Source organism: Catharus ustulatus, chromosome 22 (genome assembly GCF_009819885.2).
Source record: "Catharus ustulatus isolate bCatUst1 chromosome 22, bCatUst1.pri.v2, whole genome shotgun sequence".
Classification (NCBI taxonomy): domain Eukaryota; kingdom Metazoa; phylum Chordata; class Aves; order Passeriformes; family Turdidae; genus Catharus; species Catharus ustulatus.
The window spans coordinates 6202015-6220875 of record NC_046242.1 but is presented as its reverse complement, the minus strand read 5'-3'; the positions used below and the strand labels follow the sequence as shown (position 1 = coordinate 6220875).

The 18861-nt window shown below is 56.6% G+C and overlaps 3 protein-coding genes across 4 annotated transcripts in view; all 3 read right to left on the bottom strand.

The window, feature by feature from the left end:
* Window positions 1–509: 509 nt before the first annotated feature.
* UPK3BL2 (uroplakin 3B like 2) lies at window positions 510–2578 on the bottom strand. Its single transcript, XM_033078427.1, has 6 exons — window positions 2376–2578; window positions 1711–1857; window positions 1385–1616; window positions 1218–1294; window positions 790–919; window positions 510–672 (listed from the first exon to the last, which is right to left on the bottom strand). Exons 1-6 carry the CDS (start codon window positions 2419–2421, stop codon window positions 567–569), a joined length of 738 nt encoding a protein of 245 aa, XP_032934318.1. The 5' UTR covers window positions 2422–2578; the 3' UTR covers window positions 510–566.
* Window positions 2579–2736: 158 nt separating this feature from the next.
* Window positions 2737–4542, bottom strand: UPK3B (uroplakin 3B). The gene is made up of 7 exons (XM_033078549.1): window positions 4485–4542; window positions 4116–4265; window positions 3814–4033; window positions 3660–3736; window positions 3353–3473; window positions 3006–3125; window positions 2737–2797 (listed from the first exon to the last, which is right to left on the bottom strand). The coding sequence occupies exons 1-7, from the start codon at window positions 4540–4542 to the stop codon at window positions 2737–2739; spliced, it is 807 nt and encodes a 268-aa protein (XP_032934440.1).
* Window positions 4543–7364: 2822 nt separating this feature from the next.
* The window catches only part of DTX2 (deltex E3 ubiquitin ligase 2), a 34157-nt gene continuing 22660 nt past the window's right edge, over window positions 7365–18861 (bottom strand). The window contains exons 5-10 of one of the 2 annotated variants that reach the window (XM_033078357.1): window positions 16841–16972; window positions 9812–9882; window positions 9098–9256; window positions 8857–9018; window positions 8126–8215; window positions 7365–8004 (exon numbers count right to left, since the gene is read on the bottom strand). In XM_033078357.1, the coding sequence (XP_032934248.1) occupies window positions 7780–8004; window positions 8126–8215; window positions 8857–9018; window positions 9098–9256; window positions 9812–9882; window positions 16841–16972 (839 nt within the window). In that variant the 3' untranslated portion in view covers window positions 7365–7779. The remainder of the gene's footprint in view (window positions 8005–8125; window positions 8216–8856; window positions 9019–9097; window positions 9257–9811; window positions 9883–16840; window positions 16973–18861) is intronic. The other variant, XM_033078358.2, reaches the window with a different exon arrangement.

Here is an 18861-nt window from a genome sequence, read left to right as displayed (position 1 = left end):
GAGGAGCCCGAACTGCACCCGAGATGGATTGGGTTATTTCGGGGTGTGGGAGCCCCTCCTCTGGGCTTGGTCAGGGAGAGAGCGTTGTTGGATAGAAAGGGTTGGAGAAAGACCCCCCACACCCAGCACCCCCACCTCACGGGACATTTCAGTGCCCCTCACCCCAGCATCAGGGCTGGGGGAAGTCAGGCACCCAGGGGACTTTTCCCCACCCGAGGTGGGCACAGGTGGCATCGATGCCCCAGCTGGGTGTGACAACGTCTCCCACCCACTCCAGAGCATCCCCGGCCGCGCCCTGCCCCGCGCAGTCTCCCACCCAGCGCTGGGGCTCAGTTGGGGGTACAGGGGCTTCCCAGGAGGCATCGAGGAGTTACAAAAGGAGGCACAAGCCGGGCATAAAGCACGCGAAAAAGCCTTTAATGTCCCGCTCCATCACCCCTGTCCCCACGGGTGGCGGCTCCGGCCGTGTCCCCACGGGTGGCGGCTCCTGCCACCCACAGGGACGGAGCGGAGCGGGTGAGGTCACTGTGACCCCCGCACGGGGGAGGGGAGGCGGTGCCGGGGGCTCAGAGCCGGGCGGCCGGCTGGTCATAGACGTGGTGGGTATTGTACCGCCGCACCGTCACCGACTCCGGCTTGCTGAAGGTGCTGCTGCCGCTGCACGAGTCCGAGCTGGGGAGGGAAGGCGGGGTGAGGGATGAGGGTGGGGACCAAGGGGTGACGGCGTCACCCTCTGACGCCGGTCCAGCGTGCTCAGCACCCTGGGTGGGACTCGGAGTTGGCACTCACCTCCAGAAGACGAGCATGGCCACCAGTCCGGCCAGGAGGATGGCGAAGAGGATGGAGAGGATGGTGGTGATGGCGATCATGCCGGCGCTGTGCCCGCCGCCCGTCGTGGAGATGGTGTCGGGTGACTTGGCTGGGGAGAGAGCAGGAGGAGAGGGAGTAGGATGCAGGGATGCACAGCCTGGAGTGGCTCAGGGAGTCCGGATGGGTGACAGTAGGTTCATGTGTGCCAACCCAGCGTGCCATCACAGTGCCACCACGAGTCAGACCCGCGGCAGAGCCTACCTCAGTTTCCCCAGCTGCTCACAGGAGCCCTCACCCCAAACCACTGCTGCTCAGCATCCCTGGGACCACCCCACACGCCCAAGACCACCCCATATCCCCCATCGAAGGCTGTGGGCTGGGTGCGGGGGCAGGACGAGCAGCGGTACCTTCCCTCAGCTTGATTGGCTTCGACCAGCCTGTCTCAGCCACGGGCACAGAGCCCTCCAGGGCGAGGAACTTCACCCTGAGATGGGAGGGGAGATTGTTGGCCACGGTGCCGTGAGCCGGGGGGCTGCCGGCAGCCCTTGGGGCCCGTCCCCAAGAGCAGGCTCACCGGTAGGGCCCGGGGCTGGGCAGGGGCCCATTGCAGGTGGGTCTCGTCACGTCCTGGGCGCAGCTCGTCTCGCTGCCGACGCGCAGCACCGTGATCTCCCCGGCGGGTTTGGGACAGGGGTAGTTGGCCAGGGTGGCGTTGAGGGTCATGTAGGCACGGACGGGGTCAGGGAACCCCTGGAAAGCGGTCTCGGGAGTCCCCGGCCTCGCGGTGTTGCTGAAGTTGGATGTGGCTGCAGGGAGGGGATGGGGGTGAGGAGGGAATTGGTGGGGGGTACAGGGACCCCCTGCACGCTCCCTGCCCTGGGCTGGGCTGCTCCCACCTACCCCCGTCCAGGGCCACCACCAGCCAGATGTCGGCGTTGCCGTAGTTGTTGAAGATGCAGCGGGGCTGGTCCAGCACGAAGGTGGAGGCGGTCGTCTGCCCCCCCAGCACGGGCTCCTGGGTCAGGGCCGGCGTGTACCCCAGCTGGACTGCGGTGAGAAGCCAAGGGGGATGGAGGGTGTGGAGCCGCCGCTGCAGCCCCGGAACGGAGGTTCTGACGGGCGGGCGCGGGGCCGGGGCTCGGGGTGGGGACAGGGACAGGAGGCAGCTGAACCCGGGGATCTCGGCAGTGGGGCCTCTGTTCCCCTCCCACCCACCAGTCTGGGCTCAGACTGCTGCTTCATTAAAAGAGGAAACAAAGACCCTCCATGCTCCCAGCTGGGGGGAAACACACGTGCAGGTCTCCCAGAGGACCAGGGTGGGTGACACCGGGGACACTTGGGGTGGCACCCAGAATGAGAGGGCCACCAGCCTCCAGGTTCAGGGGAAGCCTGGTGGACTCCAGTCAACCACTATCAGTGACACCCAGAACGGGATCCCGAATAGGGGGATATCTATCAGCTGTCCTACACCCTTGGGCTCAGCGGGGTCCAGGTGCCTGTTCACAGAGGATCCCCGCAGTGCCAAGGAGAATCCCGAGCGATCCCGATGGCGGTGCTGGACTCACCTACGCCGTGGGCGGCGGGCAGGAGCAGGAGGAGCAGCGGGAGCATGGTGCGGGCTGCTGGGTGCCGAGGGCGGAATGGAGTGCGGGTTCTGGGGCTCCGCGTCCCCGTGGGACCCGCCTGTGGTCACCAACCGCCCACATTCCTGCAGCGGCCGCAGCCCCGTGGCAAACAGGTTGGGCTCGTTTCCCCGGGAGCGTTTGTTATGTTTGAGCGCCCGCCGGCGAGGCGTGCTGAGAACCGCTGCGTTTGTGGCACGGGTGGGTGACAGCTCCACCCGAGCACTGGGCAGAAGGGGATATCCCGCACCCCACAGACCCCACCGGTGGCAGCAAGTGCCCCTCACACCGACACCAAGTGCCACTAAGCCAGGGCCCCACGTGGTTTTTGAGGTCTCTCATCTTCACAGTCCCACCCTGCGTGGCTAAAGACCAGGAGGAGACAATCGCAGATGTAAAATCAGATTTTACTTGGCAGGACAGTTTATATCTAGTGGAAGGTGTCCCTGCCCGTGGCAGGAGGGTTGAAACGAGGTGGTTTTTATGGTCCCTTCCAACCCAAACTGTTCCACGATTCTCTGACATGGAGCAGGGGGTTGGGGGGCAGAGCGGCAGAGCCCCGGGGGGCTGCACCTGCAGCCGGGGGGCAGGGGCTGGGGCCGGGCCGGGGGGATGTGGTGGGTCCGGTAGGATCTGCGGATGAAGGCGTCGGTCCCCAAACCCGGGTGGCACAGGGAGCCCCACACCTTGGCACTGCAGAGAGACAGAAGCAGAGGCATCAAGTGAGGTCTGTGGGGCTCTGCACCAGCCGCCCCAAGGGACCTTTTCTCCTCCAAACTACAGCAAACCCTCAATTTAATAATAAAAAGGCTTTTTCAATGTTAAAAAAACCTCCATTTCTTTGCTGATGGGGTTGTCGAGTTGGGATGTTCTCCTGAGGCCCCTGCAGACACTGCCCCCCCCCAGCAGCCCCCCCGTACCCCAGGGCTCCGAGCACGGCGGTGGCCAGCACGGCCCCCAGGCTGGCCAGGATGGAGGCGATGACCACCACGGCACTGCCACGGCGAGCGGGAGCAGGGTCGATGGTGCTCGGGCTGACGGCTGGAAGGAGGCGGGGTGAGGGATGAGCACGGAGGGCTCAGGGGCGGTGTGATGGATGGGGGGCTCGGGGATCGCTTCTCCCGCAGGTTTTGGGGTGATGGCACAGGGCTGATGCTGTGCCACGTGCCAGCACCCCAACCAGGCAGGGGCAGGGGACCCGCGGGGGGGTGGCAGTGCCACAGGTACCTCTGCGCAGGAGGATGGGCTCGGACCACCGCGTCTCCGCTTTGGGGCCGCGGCAGCCCATCAGCAGGAACTTCACCCTGCGGTGGGCACAGGGCTGACACCGGGCCACGGGGGGCGAGTCAGCCCAGCTGGGATTTGGGGCTCCTGGCCTTACCTGTAGGGCCCCGGGGAGGGCAGGGGCCCATTGCAAGGATCCTGTCTGCCCTGGTCCCTGCACGCCGTGTCATCCCCGACCCGCAGGACGGCCGGGCTCGGGGCCGAGCAGGAATACGCGGCCGCCGCCGTCTCCAGAGTCATGTAGGAGCGGGCAGTGGGCAGCTGCTTGTAGCGGGGCACGTCAGCCCGGGACAGAGGGTTTCTGAAGGCGGCTGATGCTGCACGGCACAGATGGCGGGTGAGCGAGGGTCCCCCATGTCCCCTGCCCCGGGGGGACGTGCTGGAGCAGCGAGCGCTCACCATTGGCAAAGGCCACCGCCAGCCAAACGGCGTCGGAGGCATCGGCGTGGCCGTCGAAGACGCAGCGGGGCCTCTCCAGCGCGAAGGTGCTGGCAGTGACCTTGCCCAGCAGTGCCGTGGGGGGTACGCGGGGCACGTAGGGCAGCCGGGCTGGGGGAGTGGGCAGTGAGCGAGGGAACCCCCCCGTTCTGCACCGCTCAGCAGTGCCTGACCCCAGCCCGCATCCACAGGGATTTGTCACAATGTGCCAGCACGAGGGGCACAGCTCTGGTGCGGGGTGCCCCCAGCCCCATAAACCCCTCCCTGGCACAAACGCCTCGCAGCCCCTCCAGGCCCCGGTCCCCTCTGCCCTGTCCCCCAAGGAGTCACCCAGGTCCGCGGCTGCGCCCATCCCAGCCAGCGCCAGCAGCACCCACGGCAGCTCCATGGCCTCGTCCTGGATGTGCTGGATGTACTGTCCTGCTCGGCTCACTCTGTCCCACCGCCGAGGGGACGAACTGGCCCCAGTGCCCCCGCAGCAGGGACCGCCTGTCCTGGAGCCGGACCCTCCCAGCCCCGCATTCCTGCACCGGCTCTGCCGGCCTGGCCAGACCCCGCGGGCAGAGGGGACAGCTGAGCATCCCGAGTCACCCGCTGGTCCCAAAGCCGCTGGGAACCGTCCTGCAGGACCCTCAAGGCACCTGCGAGGAGTCAGGGCACAAGACAACCATGTGAAAGGGGAAACTGAGGCAGAGGAGGCGCTGGGGCGATGTTCCAGGATGTGTTGGCAAGACTCACAGTCTTTAATTAGCGCTATGGGGGCAGCCAGGCGAGTCGTCCTGGACCCCCACTCACCCCAACAAAACCCAGCTCCCTGCGGGTGCCTTGTGCCCACCAGGCCCCCGGAGCCAGGGGTGAGCCCGTGCCCGACTGGTTCGGGCGCAGCCAGCCCTGCCCCGCGGGCAGGGAAGCGCTGAGGAGCATCACACCCAAAATAACCCGAATCCCTGCGTTCGGGTGAGCGGTCCCACCCAGCACCAGCAGCACGGAAGCACTTTAAGCTCTGGGGCCACCCCACGCTGGCATTTCCCCATCTCCCGTACCCCCTTCCAAGCCCTTGGGATGGGGGCGGGGACATGGAGCGGGAGTGCCCCGCTGCTCGGGAGCCCTGCACCGCCGCTCCCCCCGCGGAGGGCTCGGAGAGCTGCTTCTCCCGTGTTTGCCAAGGGGAGCGGCTGCCCACCCCTGCGTGGGAGGAGATTTCCGCCCCCCTTCCCAAGGGGCCGGGACCGCGCCTTCAGATTAAGTGGAAATGGGGCATTCAAAGATTACACCGTCCAGCTGCAGAGGGGAAAAACAGGCGCAGCTGCAGCCTCTGTCCCTCCTCCTTATCCCCCACACCTATCCAGCAACACTTGTCCCGGAGACCCCCCAGTTCCCCCAGTTCCCTCCCCGGTGCTCCCCGGCCGGCAAGGTGCCAGCAGCAAGGTGAGGGGCAGGGTGGGTGACGCAGGGGGGTGACGCAGGGGCACAGTGAGTCACAGTTTCAGCTGCGGGTACCCAGCATAGCTGCAGGGTCAAGGCTGGGCTAATAATAACCACCCTGTGGCAGATGAGCCATCAGCAAAGGGGCTGGGAGAGACACCCCCTCTCCTCTGCCTGGGGCTCCAGCTGGGGATGGGGGGCACAAGGCTTTTGGTCAAATGTGCGTGGGAGCATCCTAAGCATTTATCTGGGGCTCTCTCCCCTTCTGGCTCCATGGTTATGCTCTCATCCCACCTTTCAAAGCATCTCCCTATACCACAGTGCCTGAGCACCCGGCTCTGCTCCTTCCCACCCCTTGGATCCCCCTGCCACGGGGGCTAGGCCACCTTGGGCCCAGCACAAGGATTTTAGGAGATGCCTCCTGTCCAAAAGCAGGGCAGTCAGGGATGAGCTGCTGAGCTTAGCTGGCTCACCACAGCCCAGTGCCCCTGCCCTGGACCAGCCCAGATGCAGGGAGGCTCCAGCTGATTCACACCCAGCAGCAGCTGCTGGAGATGCCTTAGGCAAGGCTCAGCAGGAAATTCTTGCTCTGTAGAGGGCTGAGTGAACCCTGCTTCAATTTTTGCTTCAATTCAGTGCTTTGATTGCTGGGGTAACATGATCCAGGGATACAAAGCTGAGGTTTGAATTCAAGACCTCTCCCTTTTGCACGCAGGGTGGGAGAGGAGCAGCCAGAGCCCATTTGTGTAGAGCTTAGCAACACAGACACGTCACTGCAGCTCCCAAGAGCTGCCATTCCTGCAGCATGCCCAGATTTCACTGCATGTTTGAGAGGTTTCCTCTTGGAGCCTGCAGACACAAGATGGACACTGGGGAAAGCTCCACCCCTCAATGGCTCAGAAAAACCTTTAATTTTTATATTGGCATGATAGGAAGCAAAGTGCCCCTCAGCTGGCCCAGGAGGTGCTGGTGCCAGGAGGAGGCCAAGGTAGGGCTGCCACAAAGCCCAGCCCCATCCCTGACTTCCCAGGAAGGAGGTGAAATGGCAGATGGCTCCAGTGCCACAGGGATGGATTGGATGGACTTAAATGTGCAACTGGGTCTGGTGGCTACAGGGAGGGGAAGAGCCACAAACAGCTCTTCAAAGGTATCAGTCCCCAGGTGACAAGAGACAGCTCTTCAAAAACACCAGCTCCCATGTGACAAGCAGCCTGGTGACAATGTACAGCAAGGCCACTGGGACTGGGGCAATATCCCATTTGCAAGGTGCCAGCACCCAGAGCAGGGACAGGCTCCCAGCCAGAGCATCGCTGCTGGCACCTGGGCTGGCCACCACTGCTGCTGGGAGGAAGGTGACTGTCACCAGCTGATGGCACCAGCATCCCTGCAGCAGCAGCACAAAGCACAGCAGCTCCTCCCTGCACAGGCTTCACTGAATTGCTGCCATTGCACTTGAGAGAAGGGGAGAGAGGGACGGGTTCTGCCTCATGTTTGAGATGAGAGGACTGGGGCTGGCAGCTCACAGCCAAGAGCAGGGGGCTGCAACTTCCCACAGGGTGGACACCGTTGTCACCTCTGCTGGCACCACGGCCACAGACCACAAACTCCAGTGGCCAAAGCATTGATAGGCTGGAACTACAACCCCTGGGACCAATGTCCCTCCAGCAGAGCTGAGCTTTCCCTCCTCCCTCCTGGCTGGATTGATGGTCTGTGGCTCCATGGAGCAGGCTGGTTCCCCAGAGAGAGCCACCCCCAGCCCCAAGGCAGCAGGAAGGCAGAGCAGGGTCTTGCTATGAGAATTAAGAGTTTATTGGGACTGAGCAGAGATACACAGCAGGAGGGAGCTGATGTGTCCCAAAAGGAGGACCTTGTCTGACTTACAGGTGGTCTCTTGGAAGCAAGGCACTCTCCTCTCCCATCCTGTCCCCCAGCCATTACCAAAGGAAGGTCCTGCCTTCCCCAGGGGATCCGTCACTTCAGTCCTACCCCAGCTGCTCCTGGCTGCAGCCATCAATCCCACCCAGAGACACAAGCACAGCTTCTACAAAAATATCCTTCCCTTTCCCCCCCCACCCCCCACCCCAAAAAAATGTGAAGAGTGGGCAGGGCTCCCACGGAATTGTTATTGCTCAGTGTGATGGGTGGTCGGACACGGGAACTTAAGGCATCAGGAGTAAGTGCACTAGGTGGCCCCTGAGGCTCAATGGCCCAGGCAGTCCTCGGTGACACCTTGGGCAGCCAGCTCTGCCAGCACATTGTCCAGGTAGTTGGGGTCAGGGTAGCCATGGCCACTCAGGTTTGAGTCCATCTCAGTCTTGTGGTGGATCTCGTTCCACACCACCGTGTTGCTCTCGCCGGTGGTGTTGGAGGTGCCCACTGTGAAAATCAGGCGTCGCTTCCAGGCCACCTTCAGGAGCTCCAGCACCTAGAGGGGGGAAGGAAAAACAAAGCTAGGAGCAGCAGCTAGGAGATTTGTGCCATGAATGCAGCTTGCCGGGAACCTGACAGCTTAAGAAGGGTGATGTTATGAGGGTGTGATACCTCACCTTTCTGCCCTTCTCATTGTCTGGTAGGTAACAATAGCGAGGAAAGCCTCTGGCTGTGTATGGCATCCCAGGGTTGGGGTGCTCCGGGCCCTGCAAGAGATGAGACAGATTTGTCATGCACATATCCATCTTCATATGAATTGGACAAGCCACCAGCAGCAGGATAAGACACAGGCCCATCCCAAACCAGCTCTTCCATGGAGAGGCAGCAAGGTATTTATTGCTGGTGAGTACAAGGTGTCCAACTTTTTCTTATGGAACATGTGAGTATTACAGATCCTCCAAAAGCAGTCTCATGCTGGGATACAAAGCCAGATCTAGAATCTACCTAAATTCTGTTGAGAGACACCCCCAAATCACAGCTTTTCCCATGTGGTTTGGTAACACCATAAAAAGGCTACACAACTCAAACCTTTGAAAGTTCACTTCCACCACTGAGACCATCATGGGCTGTGAAACCAGACCATGGGATGTTTCCCACCTTGTGATCATGGGCAGTCTCCTCCCTACTTCAGGCAGACATCAAACTTTACTGCAGGTGAACAGCTGGGGCTGCTCAGGAAAAGATCTCTGATGGAGGAGACCCTCACATGCTGAAGAACAGCCAGAGCAGCTGCTGGCCCCAGGCACCACAGATTGCTCAGCAAAGGGCTGAGTGCTGCACTGGGTCCCAGGACTTTTCTGTGAGGCTCTCCCAGCTTGTGCTGTGTGCCAGCACACTGGGCACTCACCTGGATACCCCTGCTGATGTGATACACAATCCGGATTGTCCCACAGTCCTTGTGTCCAGGGAGGGACTGGGGGAAAGTGGAGATCTCCATCTTCCCTTTGGGCTGGGTACCTGTTTTCTCTCCATAGATGGTTTTACAGGAGGGACACTGCAAACTGCCATCCTGCCAGGGGAGAGAAGCCACATCAGAGCTCCACAGCCCTGCCAGCTGCACACAGGGTGAGGATGGGCCAGCTCAGTACCTTGTTGCCGTTGGAGTACATGGCCAGCATGCAGAGCATGTGGAAGGAGTGCTGGCAGTTCCTCAGGCGACCCACTGCCTCCGGCCTGATGCTGCTGGACTGGCACGAGTCGCTGTAGCCTGAGGGGGAGGACAGCTTCTCCATGCAGATCATGCAGTCCTAGAGGAGAAATCACCACGTGGTGTGAGCACAAGGACTGACACACTAAGGAAGCCATCAAGAAGATGGTTCAGGAAGATTTGCCTTCAGCTTTAATTGAGATTTAGGGACATAGAGACAGGTTTCCTTATCTGGCTGGTATCACCCCACTTCACTTCCTGCATTGTCCAGGAGGTGGAGAACTGTTATCAGTCAGAGAGAATTGTTACATCCTGCTTCTCTGCAAAGGAGCTCCAGTGCAGGGTTTATCTCTAGTTTTGACTTCTCAGCATTGAGACCAAAATCAAACTCCCTCCTCCAAAGAAAATGGGAAGGCACTGCCAGGATGAGCTATTCAAGCCACACTGTGCCTTCATCACAGTCCTCTGATAAGGACAAGTCACCTGTTGTCACAAAGTGAATTTCAGACAGTGCTGAGGACTCTCCACCTCACGTGCAAGCAGCACCAAGTACCACAGCAGACACCCAAGGAAGGTTGGTCCTTTGGGCACTGCTGTGGCTTCCTTGGCACCCTGGTGAACTGGGCAAGCTGGAGCTGCTTCACTGTCATCTCACCTCATCAGCAGGAGCACTCTTCAGCTCTTCCAGGTACTTCTTCACCACTGATTCTGGCTCTGTTGGTGTGGCTGCACAAGGAGAGATGAGACAGAGAAGTCAGACACTTTTTGGTATGATGGGCACGTGTGGGGCAAGCTAGAGAGAAGGGAGACAAGCAGCTCACTGGCCAGGATGCCAAGGAGAAAGGTCAGGGTTAGAGAGGGAGAAGACAACATTCCAACAGATCCCTACAAGCCCAACAAAGGCTTTGCTTTCAGCCATGGCTCCCACTAGGGTTGTGAGTGCCACAGGTCTGCCTGTAGCTGGTGTGCTCCAGTTCTCCCTAAGTGACACCAGGCATGTCCCAGCCAGACTTTCTGTGCACACCAGAAGCCAGCTGGGATCAAACTCAACAGTCTTGATGGGACAGAGGATCACAGAGTGTGTTGTCAAAGGAGAAGAAAGGCATTCCCACACCACCCCAACTGGTGCCCAGCAACTCTCAGAGCTTCAGGCCCTGTTCTGAATACAGCACAACGAGCTCCACATCCTTAAGATGAAAGAGTGGCTTTTGTCCTGAGCTTCCACACACTCATACCTGGCAAGACAGAGTGTAAGTTACTAGGTGTATAAAATAAACAAGCTTTTAGCATTTACCCTATCTGCAGCATGAGACAGTATCCTTGCATCTTCCCATATACAAACCCTGGTCCCATCCACCCAGGCACAGACACCTGAGCAGCCTGGGCCCTGGAGGCATCATGGGATGAAGCAACAAACATCACACAACACCAAGAGCAAATTACCACTGAGTGCATCCACTGACACCTCAACTCCCAGCCCATTCATCCTGCCTAGCAAGGTTTGGCTTAATCCAGGGAGCATCCCATGGCTCTGTGAGGAGAGGGAGAGGGAGAGGAGAGGCCTGGTAAAGGAAAATTTGTACAAGTGATGTTACAACTCCACTTGGCAGGAGGCAAAAGAGAGACCAGACACTTGGCTTGGGGGAACCTCGTCCTTCCTTCATGAATCCACTTCTGGGGGACATCAGGAAAAAGCAGTGCTGTGACAAACAGGCTGGCCAAGGCACAGCTCTTCCTTCTCCAGTCTCCATCCTGTCCAGGTGGATGCTCTAGCATGGAGAGTACTGCTGCTCTTAATTCCACACTCCCAGGAGAGCACAGAGCATCATCACATGTGGATCAGCCAGGGATCAGAGCTGCAGCTGTACCATCTTCAGCTCTCCCCATCCACTCTGGAGCTTTCAGGGAAGACAGAGAATTCACAAGCACTGGCTCTGTGGTTCAAAAAGCTGCACATCAAGAGACAGCTACTGGAGCTATTCCAGTCCAAAGAGCCATGTCTGCCATGAGCAGGAAGCAGGGGATGTTATTTTCTGGATAACCACTTTTCATGGAGAGACAAACATGAAGCAGAAGGGAAGGACTGCTCACATGCCACAAGTGGTGTTGAACAGGTAAAGGCATGGATGGCACAGACCCTCTTCCAGATAAAAATCCCTCATTCCCTAAATACCATGGAAGAGAGCAAGGGAGAGCACCAACATCCTTTAGCTAAGAAGATTGAGGAACTGAAGGCTGGGCTCTGCTAAATGAAAACACAGTCATTAAGATGAGTTATTTTCAGAAGGGGATTTCTGGCCTTCCTGAAACCCATGATTTCTGGCAGTGATAGCAGGAGGAAGGGATGGCTGAGCACACAGAGCAAGAAGAGGAGCCCAGGAGGTGAAGGGATGCTCACTCCAAGTGCCAGTGCTGGGCACAAGGGATGCCTGACACCTCAGGCAGAGCAGGGCTGTGAAGTTCATTCTCTGGAGATCCCAAGCCAGATAGTGGCAACAGGATTAAGCATTAAGCCAAAGAACAACACAGAAGCAGGTGTTTTCCTCTTCATGGGCCAAAATCCCCTACAAAAGCATTTCCAAGAACTGCTTCAAGAGCAGGAAACAGGGAGGAGCCTGGGCAAGCCTCAGGCTTCCACCTCTGAGGCCAAGGGCTCAGCAGTGACAGGAGCTGCTCCAAGGCCTCATCACCAGATCTCACAGGGAACATGGCTCTGTGTCTTGTCTTTTCCAAAGAAGAGAAATAAGTCCAGGAATTCTCTGCTAGGACCTTGCTTGTATGCAGAGGATCAGGAGGTAGGGATGAGTCTGAAGGGGATGTGATCAGACTGAGCTGTCCCAGTTCACTGTGCTTGACACCCTCTGGCTGAGTGCTCTGTGATTCTGTACTCCAGGCTGGCAAACACAGGGTGGCACTTTCCATGTGCTGGACTCAGCCTCTGGAAACCTTCACAGCCCTACAGGAGACGGAGGCTTCAGCTTCTTCTGCTTCACAGGTTTTAGGAAGAGCAGGACTGCTGCTATCCCCCTAACAACATCCACTTCCATGATGATCACTGTGTTCTCATCCCTGTGGATCCCCTGCTCTCTGACAGACAGACACAGTGACCACCAAGTCCTTCTCCACCCAACCTGCATTTTCCAGGTGCCTCTTTCTGAAGTGACCTTCTTGTCTCCTCTGGCTCTGGGCTGGAGGAAGCAAAGCCAAAAAGATGCACAGCCAAGGTGAAGACAGCAAGGGAAGGGAGCAGGGAGGGTGTGTTACAGCAGCAGCAACACCTGCCCAGCACTTGGCAGAAAGCCCCAGCTCACCTGCTCCCACCTGCACAGCAGATCTGAGCAGCTTCAGAGCACTTCAGCTTGTTCAGGGTAGTTGGGGACGCTCCTTCCACAGAATCTCTCATGACTTTTCTTCACTGGAGCAACTCCAAGGAACAAAGAGATAACTCACCCAAGAACTGGCCAGGCTCATTCAAATGAAATCAATGAAAGGAGACAAAAATTCTGGTGCAGAGCTGAGTAACAGCGAGACAGGAGAGTCCTTGAGATTTCGGGCATTACACTTGACTTTGGCACCAGGATGGAGCTGGGGGAACCAAGCAGGCAGAAGGTGATGCAGCCCTCAGCTACCCTGAGGAAACCCATGCCTGATGGATTTGCACTGTGGCATCTGCAATCTGTCCCTGTCACTTGCTGTGACAATGCTCTAATGCATTTAGAGCCCCAAAGCTGCCTGGAGAGAGAAAGGGCCAGGCAGCTCTGATACTTCAGAAAAATCCATCCCCAGCTGTAAGGATGTTAAAATCCAGTCCCAAAGAAGGGACTTTTGATGCTGAGAGCTCTTTTTCAGCAGGGTAGCAAAGCCCACATGGCCTTTCTTGGGTAGGCCAGCACATCTGGCTGGCCACATCCCAGCAGCACAGGGGGAGCCAGGAGGCAGCTGGGACCATGGCACGAGCCATGTATGCTCCAGCAAGTGAATCACTTCCTTACAGGGCTGTTTACTCTATAATAGTGTTTGCCTCCAAATCTTTGTTCCAGCCATCCCCTGGGATCATCAAAGCCTGGTCAGTCCCCAGAGTTTGCTGGATTCAATAGTGGATTGAAATGGACTGAAGAATCGACTGGTGTCATTTATCACCAGCTGGCCCAGCGCTGTGCTACGGATTTATCCAGGATGCCAAAGAATGTTTACCATTCTTTCATTTACAAAGAGAGGAATATCAAATTGTTTTTAATACTTCCCCTTCCTCCCTGTAGATAATAAGCTGCTGGCTGCAGCAAGGGCTTTCCATGGGGAACATTTAACAGATGTGCTTTGAATCCTTGCACGGCAACCAAATGCTTGCACCAGTAACGTCTCCTTCTGTAGCCCAAAATGAACCATATGGTTTCCAGTAGACTTTTTTTAATACCCTCTGCAGGGTAGACACTGGTTGCTCCCAGTTATTGTCATGGACAGTCACACAGCTCCCATCACCTCAGCTCCCTGGATTTGCAAAGGCTGTATTTATAGATTTCTCCATATTCAGCATTTCAGCAGGATAGCCAGTGCTGGTCAGAGCATCTCTGTTTCTGCAGCCTCCTTCAGATGCTTCCCCACAGGAACAGCAAGATCCCCCAAGTCTGAGGGGCTACCCAGTGCCACTCATCCCATAGGCACTGGCACAGTCTGTACATCCAGCTGCAGGTGGGTGGCAAGGAAGGATGAGTGTGTTCCTGCCCATCCCAGAGAGGATGGGTGTGCAGGGAAACCTCCTTGCCAGGTAGAAGGAAGTGGGTAACAAGTGACACAGCAGACCCAAGCAGCCATTGGCAGTCTTTAGAAAGGCTGGGGAGCCCTGTGGTGGCCAGCTGCATGCACAAGCCACTTGCCTTCCTGCCTCCCAGACAGTAGTCAGGTCCCTGATGCTGGCACAGAACAGTGAGAGGCTGCAGCAATCCCAAGGCAGCACCAATCCATGGGGATGGCAGAGGCTGCCAGCCCCTGTGCCAGCATGGAAAGCACAGAACCTGCCCAGAAACTACAGCTTCCCCAAGCCCTGCAGCACCCAGCTGTGCCAGAGACATCCCTGCCAGAGCAGCAACAACGCTAACGAGTCCTGACTAATTAGTGCCTCTTTAACACACCCCAGCCATTCACTGAGCCAGCTGCAATTCCACCAGTGTGGGACAGCAGCAGAAGGGAGGGAGAAGGGGCTCAGGAAGAGCACACTGCACCCACCACCAGCTGGTTGTGGTCAGGACAGTGCTGGGTCTAGTCCTGGGTGCAGAGCTCTTGCTTGGAAAATCCTCAAGGGATGTGGCAAAGAACACACGATGCAGAAATTCAGGGCACAAAACAAGCCTGTCACTGTCTGCTGGCAGCATCAGGGTCTGTGATGGGAAAGAACAGTCTGGCCAAAAGTCAGGCTCAGTACCTGCACTGCAGAGTAATATTCCTAAGCCCTGAGGGGTGTTGTACAAACACAGCTTGTTCCTGGAAGGGACTGAGCACATTCTGCATCCCAGGAGTGAGGCACTCCACAGGACTGGCACCCCAGCCCCTACCAACAGGAATCCTGCTTTTTAACAACCTGGATTTTAACAACCTAAACCACTGAAAGGTTCCCCTTCTCATGAGTCAGTGTGGGAAAGGGCTGATCTGCAAGTCTCCTCTGCAGCACATCCTGGGCAGGATGAGGACAGCTGGGACAAATCCTGCCATGCTGGATGGGAGGAGGAGATACTTGATAGCCCTTTCCCATTCCATCCCTCCTGCTGGTGCTGCCTCTCTGCTCCTCTGGATGTGTCCCAGCCCCAGCAGGTGGCATTGCAGAGCTGGCAGGGAGGTGACAGCCTGCATTAGGGCTGAGCCAGCGCTGAGGAACTGCAAGAATTGATGCTGATGAGGGGCACAGATACAGCCACTGGACACCCAGTGTGGTGTGTGCTGCTCCCACCTCCCAGCCCACATCCCATCCTTCCCACTTCCCTTTCCATGCTCTGCATTGCTGCTCTCCCACCCAGCTCAGAAGTCACAAGACACATCCTCCTGTTGACATCCCATCCTTGCAGCATCCTGGCTGTTTGCACAGTGCCAGGGAGGGCTGGATGCTGGGAGCAGGGCAGCACCTGCACCAACAGACCCCACAGAGGGGAAGGCAGCAGCCAGCCAGGCTGTGTCTGTGGCCACCCTGTGACCTGAATACAGTTGTTTCATGTCACTAAGCAGCAGGTGACCAACATCAGTGCAGGCCTGGCCCTCATTGTTTTGGGCTCCTCCAGCAAGTGGGGCAAGGCAGTGTCTCTATGGCAGGGCCAGCCCCACCACAGCTCCCTTTTGGCACTGTACCCAGGGCACCCCCAGCACCCAGCCCTCATTCCTGCCCTTGCATGCTGCCCTGCCAGGAGTGAAGCACCAGGAGCCACACAACCCCACCACACTGCCAGCTGGCTCCATGGAGCAAGATCCTCATCCAGCCCTGTGCCACCCACCTCTGCTCAGCTCTCCTCCCTCACCTCCCATTTTCCTTTGCTCCTCCTGTTCTTTGCTGCTTCTCCTGCCGCCCCTGCTTTCTCCTCCCCCTTGATCACACATCCTACTCCACATTTGCTCTCTCACTCCTTCTCACAGCTCTCTCCATAATGCATTTCCATAAAATACTTCCATCCCCATTTAATTTTTATGTTCCTTCCTGCCTTCTTCACACAGCTTTGGACCTCAAAGACTCCAAAGAGGGAGAAAAAGGTATAAAAAAACTCCCTTGACAGGCAGATGTCTCTTCCTCTCCACCTCTGGGCTCTTCCCTTTCTTAAATGTAGAGATGTCTGTGTTGAACATCTCCAGTTACCACTTGGCTTATCCAAAGGGGGATGTGCTGTAGGTTTGGTGGTGGTTGGCACCTCTGTGCCATGGCTGGCAAACAACCTCTACAGCTACACCAGGCTGGATTTACACCTGCCCCTGCAGAGTCCCAGGGCTGCCACACATGGATGGGATCCAGGCTCTCAGCTGGGAGCCACGGGCTCTATGAAGGTGAGGGGTGCCAGTGAGACATGAAGAGGAGAAATGAAAGCCCTGCCCTGGAGGGGGCTCCACTCAGCAAGAGAGATGAGGTAATCCATCCCTTCTCCACCTGAGAGCACTCCACTCCCACCCCAACTGAGGTGGAGAGAACAAATCCTCTGCAATTTGACCTGGAAAGCCCTACATGACTCAGGAGCCTGCTTATCTGGGAGATCCTTGTCATTCCATGACTCAATCATGACAAGCATGGCTCAATGCAGAGTACATACAGATTTGATGTTCTTCTTAATCGTCCCTCAGCTCTCAGACTCATCCCATCAACAGCTCAGAAGGTCCTGGTATGTGGACACTCCCAAAGAGGGTGTAGCAGGATCACAAGGGGAGGCTGGTGAGTCTGACATGCAGAGAACAGACCTGTTCCAGCTTTAATTTTGTGTGGAAGCAAGCTGACCTACCACAAGACCACACCTACTTTGCCATGTTGTTTTAGAGCCTGTCAGAGACGCTGCAGGTCAGGGGAGACATGTCCTGCTTCTCCCCTGGCTGGGATGAACATCGTCAGTCAAACCAGAAGAGCCAAGAGGGTGGGGGGGGATAGAGACAAGAGGAAAAGAGAGGGGCAGAGAGATAAAGAGAAGGAGATGGAAGCAAATACCAGAATTTGAGCAAGAACTACCTTTCTTGGACACTTTCCTCCCCTCCTTAACTGAGCTGTGTTTTTTAGTGGCCTTATGGGTGCTGGCAGCTTGAGGCACACGGGTGAGGTGCACGGGCAGTCCGGCGGCTGACATCAGAATAGCTGTCATGCCTACAGTGGGTACGAGGTCAACATGCAGGAAGGAAACAATGGGGAAACACATTCATTAAAAAAAAAACTTTAACCTTTCAAAGAAAATAAAAATAAAGTAAAATAAAATAAAACCCGAGCCTTTCGTTCTGAGGGTATAAAACGTCCAAGAGGTAACAGGGTTGGAGCCAGCACAAGGAGAGGATCTGGAGGTTTTCAGAGGAAGGAGCCCAGGCAGCACATTAAGGGAGGAAAATGGGGGCACATGTCTTGTTTGTGACCCTCTGTGCTGGTTGTAAAGAGGACCTTCCTCTTTGGGCTTTAGGGCTCTCATGCACCAAGTCTGCTGTGGTGTGGAGCTCTCCTGCAGAATGGAGCCCTGGAAGCAGCCCTGAAGGATGAAGGGCATCACCCATAACCCCTAAAGGTCCTGCTCAACTGCTCCCCCATAAAGCCACTTATTTCAACAGTGTCACACTGAAGCAATCCCCAGAGTGCAGCTGAGCTGCCTTCAAACACCAGGGCAGAGCTGCCCCACACAGCCCCCCACTCATCCCACACCCTCTCCTCCCTGGTGCTCCCAGCAGCAATGCAATCCTCATCCTCCCCCATCCCAGCCAGCTGTATATCCATGGGATGCAGTTTGAGAAAACTAATGAATCATTAAAAAGGACAGCCATTCCCTGAAGGTAAAACTGGCACACAGAAAGGAACAGGACTGATCATGCTGATCCAAGATGATGTTTGCCTGTGAAACCCAGGCTGGTTACAAATCATAACATTTCCAAGGTACCCTACAGCTCTCACACTCACATCCAAGAGAACACCTGCTTCTGCTTTCCCAAGAGCAACTTCCCACCTGCAACAGCCAGCTCCAGAAAGAAGAAAAAAATGCTTATAGCTGCAAACCAACAGCAGAAAACCTGAAAGCCAGCATTTCCCCAGAAATCCTCTCTGAGGGCAGACCACGCAAACCACATCCTAATGCTGCAGACATTCCTGCTCAGTAATGCATGGTCAAAGCTGAGACTTCCAAACATTTTATTTTTGCAAGCCTCTATTCAGTCATACGGGGAAAAGAAGATTCTAGAGCACATTTGTTCAGGACAAAAATGAGGCACCTTGCCCACACATGACTGAAAATCGAGTTGTGATGGGAAGCATCAGCTTTGTGTGCAAGTGGTAAGACTATTTTCTGCCTCAAATATGCAGCTAGTCAAGAACATGTGTCCTGTGCCTACAAATCCCCTGTGCAAAGCCTGTGTCAGTGCCTCACAAGCAGAATTACTCCTACACAGTGCTGACCACAATTTGTACCTCCTTTTCCTAAGGTCTGAGCACAAATATTCCAGAAGCTGTTCAATTCCTTTCTTGACAAATAAAGTTGAATGATTTTACTAAAACTTTCCCATTGAAGGGCCAACAGACAGAAGAGGTCTCACCAGAGACTGAGGAATGAATTTCCCCAGGGTTACCCAAGAACTTTAGGAAGAGCTGGGCTGACCATGAACCCAGGCTGCCCAATGGATGGTGAAATGCACTTCCAAATGGAAACAGGCAACCAGGCAGCAATGGATCACCCTCAAAGGGGCTCTACATCTGACATCTAGAGTTCTCCCAGCTCCCAGGAGTAGCAGAGCCACAGGAGGATGCTCTAAAGCATACAAAGACTGGGTTAGTACCCCTTGCCCTACTGGCAGCACCAGACACAGCAAAGGAGAGCTCACCAGATCCAGAAATTTCACCAACAAAGTATCTCCCTTTAAGTCCTAACTAAAGGCCACAAGCTTATTGCAAGCTCTCAACCCATTAAAGCCAGCAGTCCACTACTCCCAGGGAGCCTTATGCAAGAGCTGAAATGTCTCCAGAACAAAAGCTGCTTGTTTTTTTTCCTGAGTACAGCTGAGACC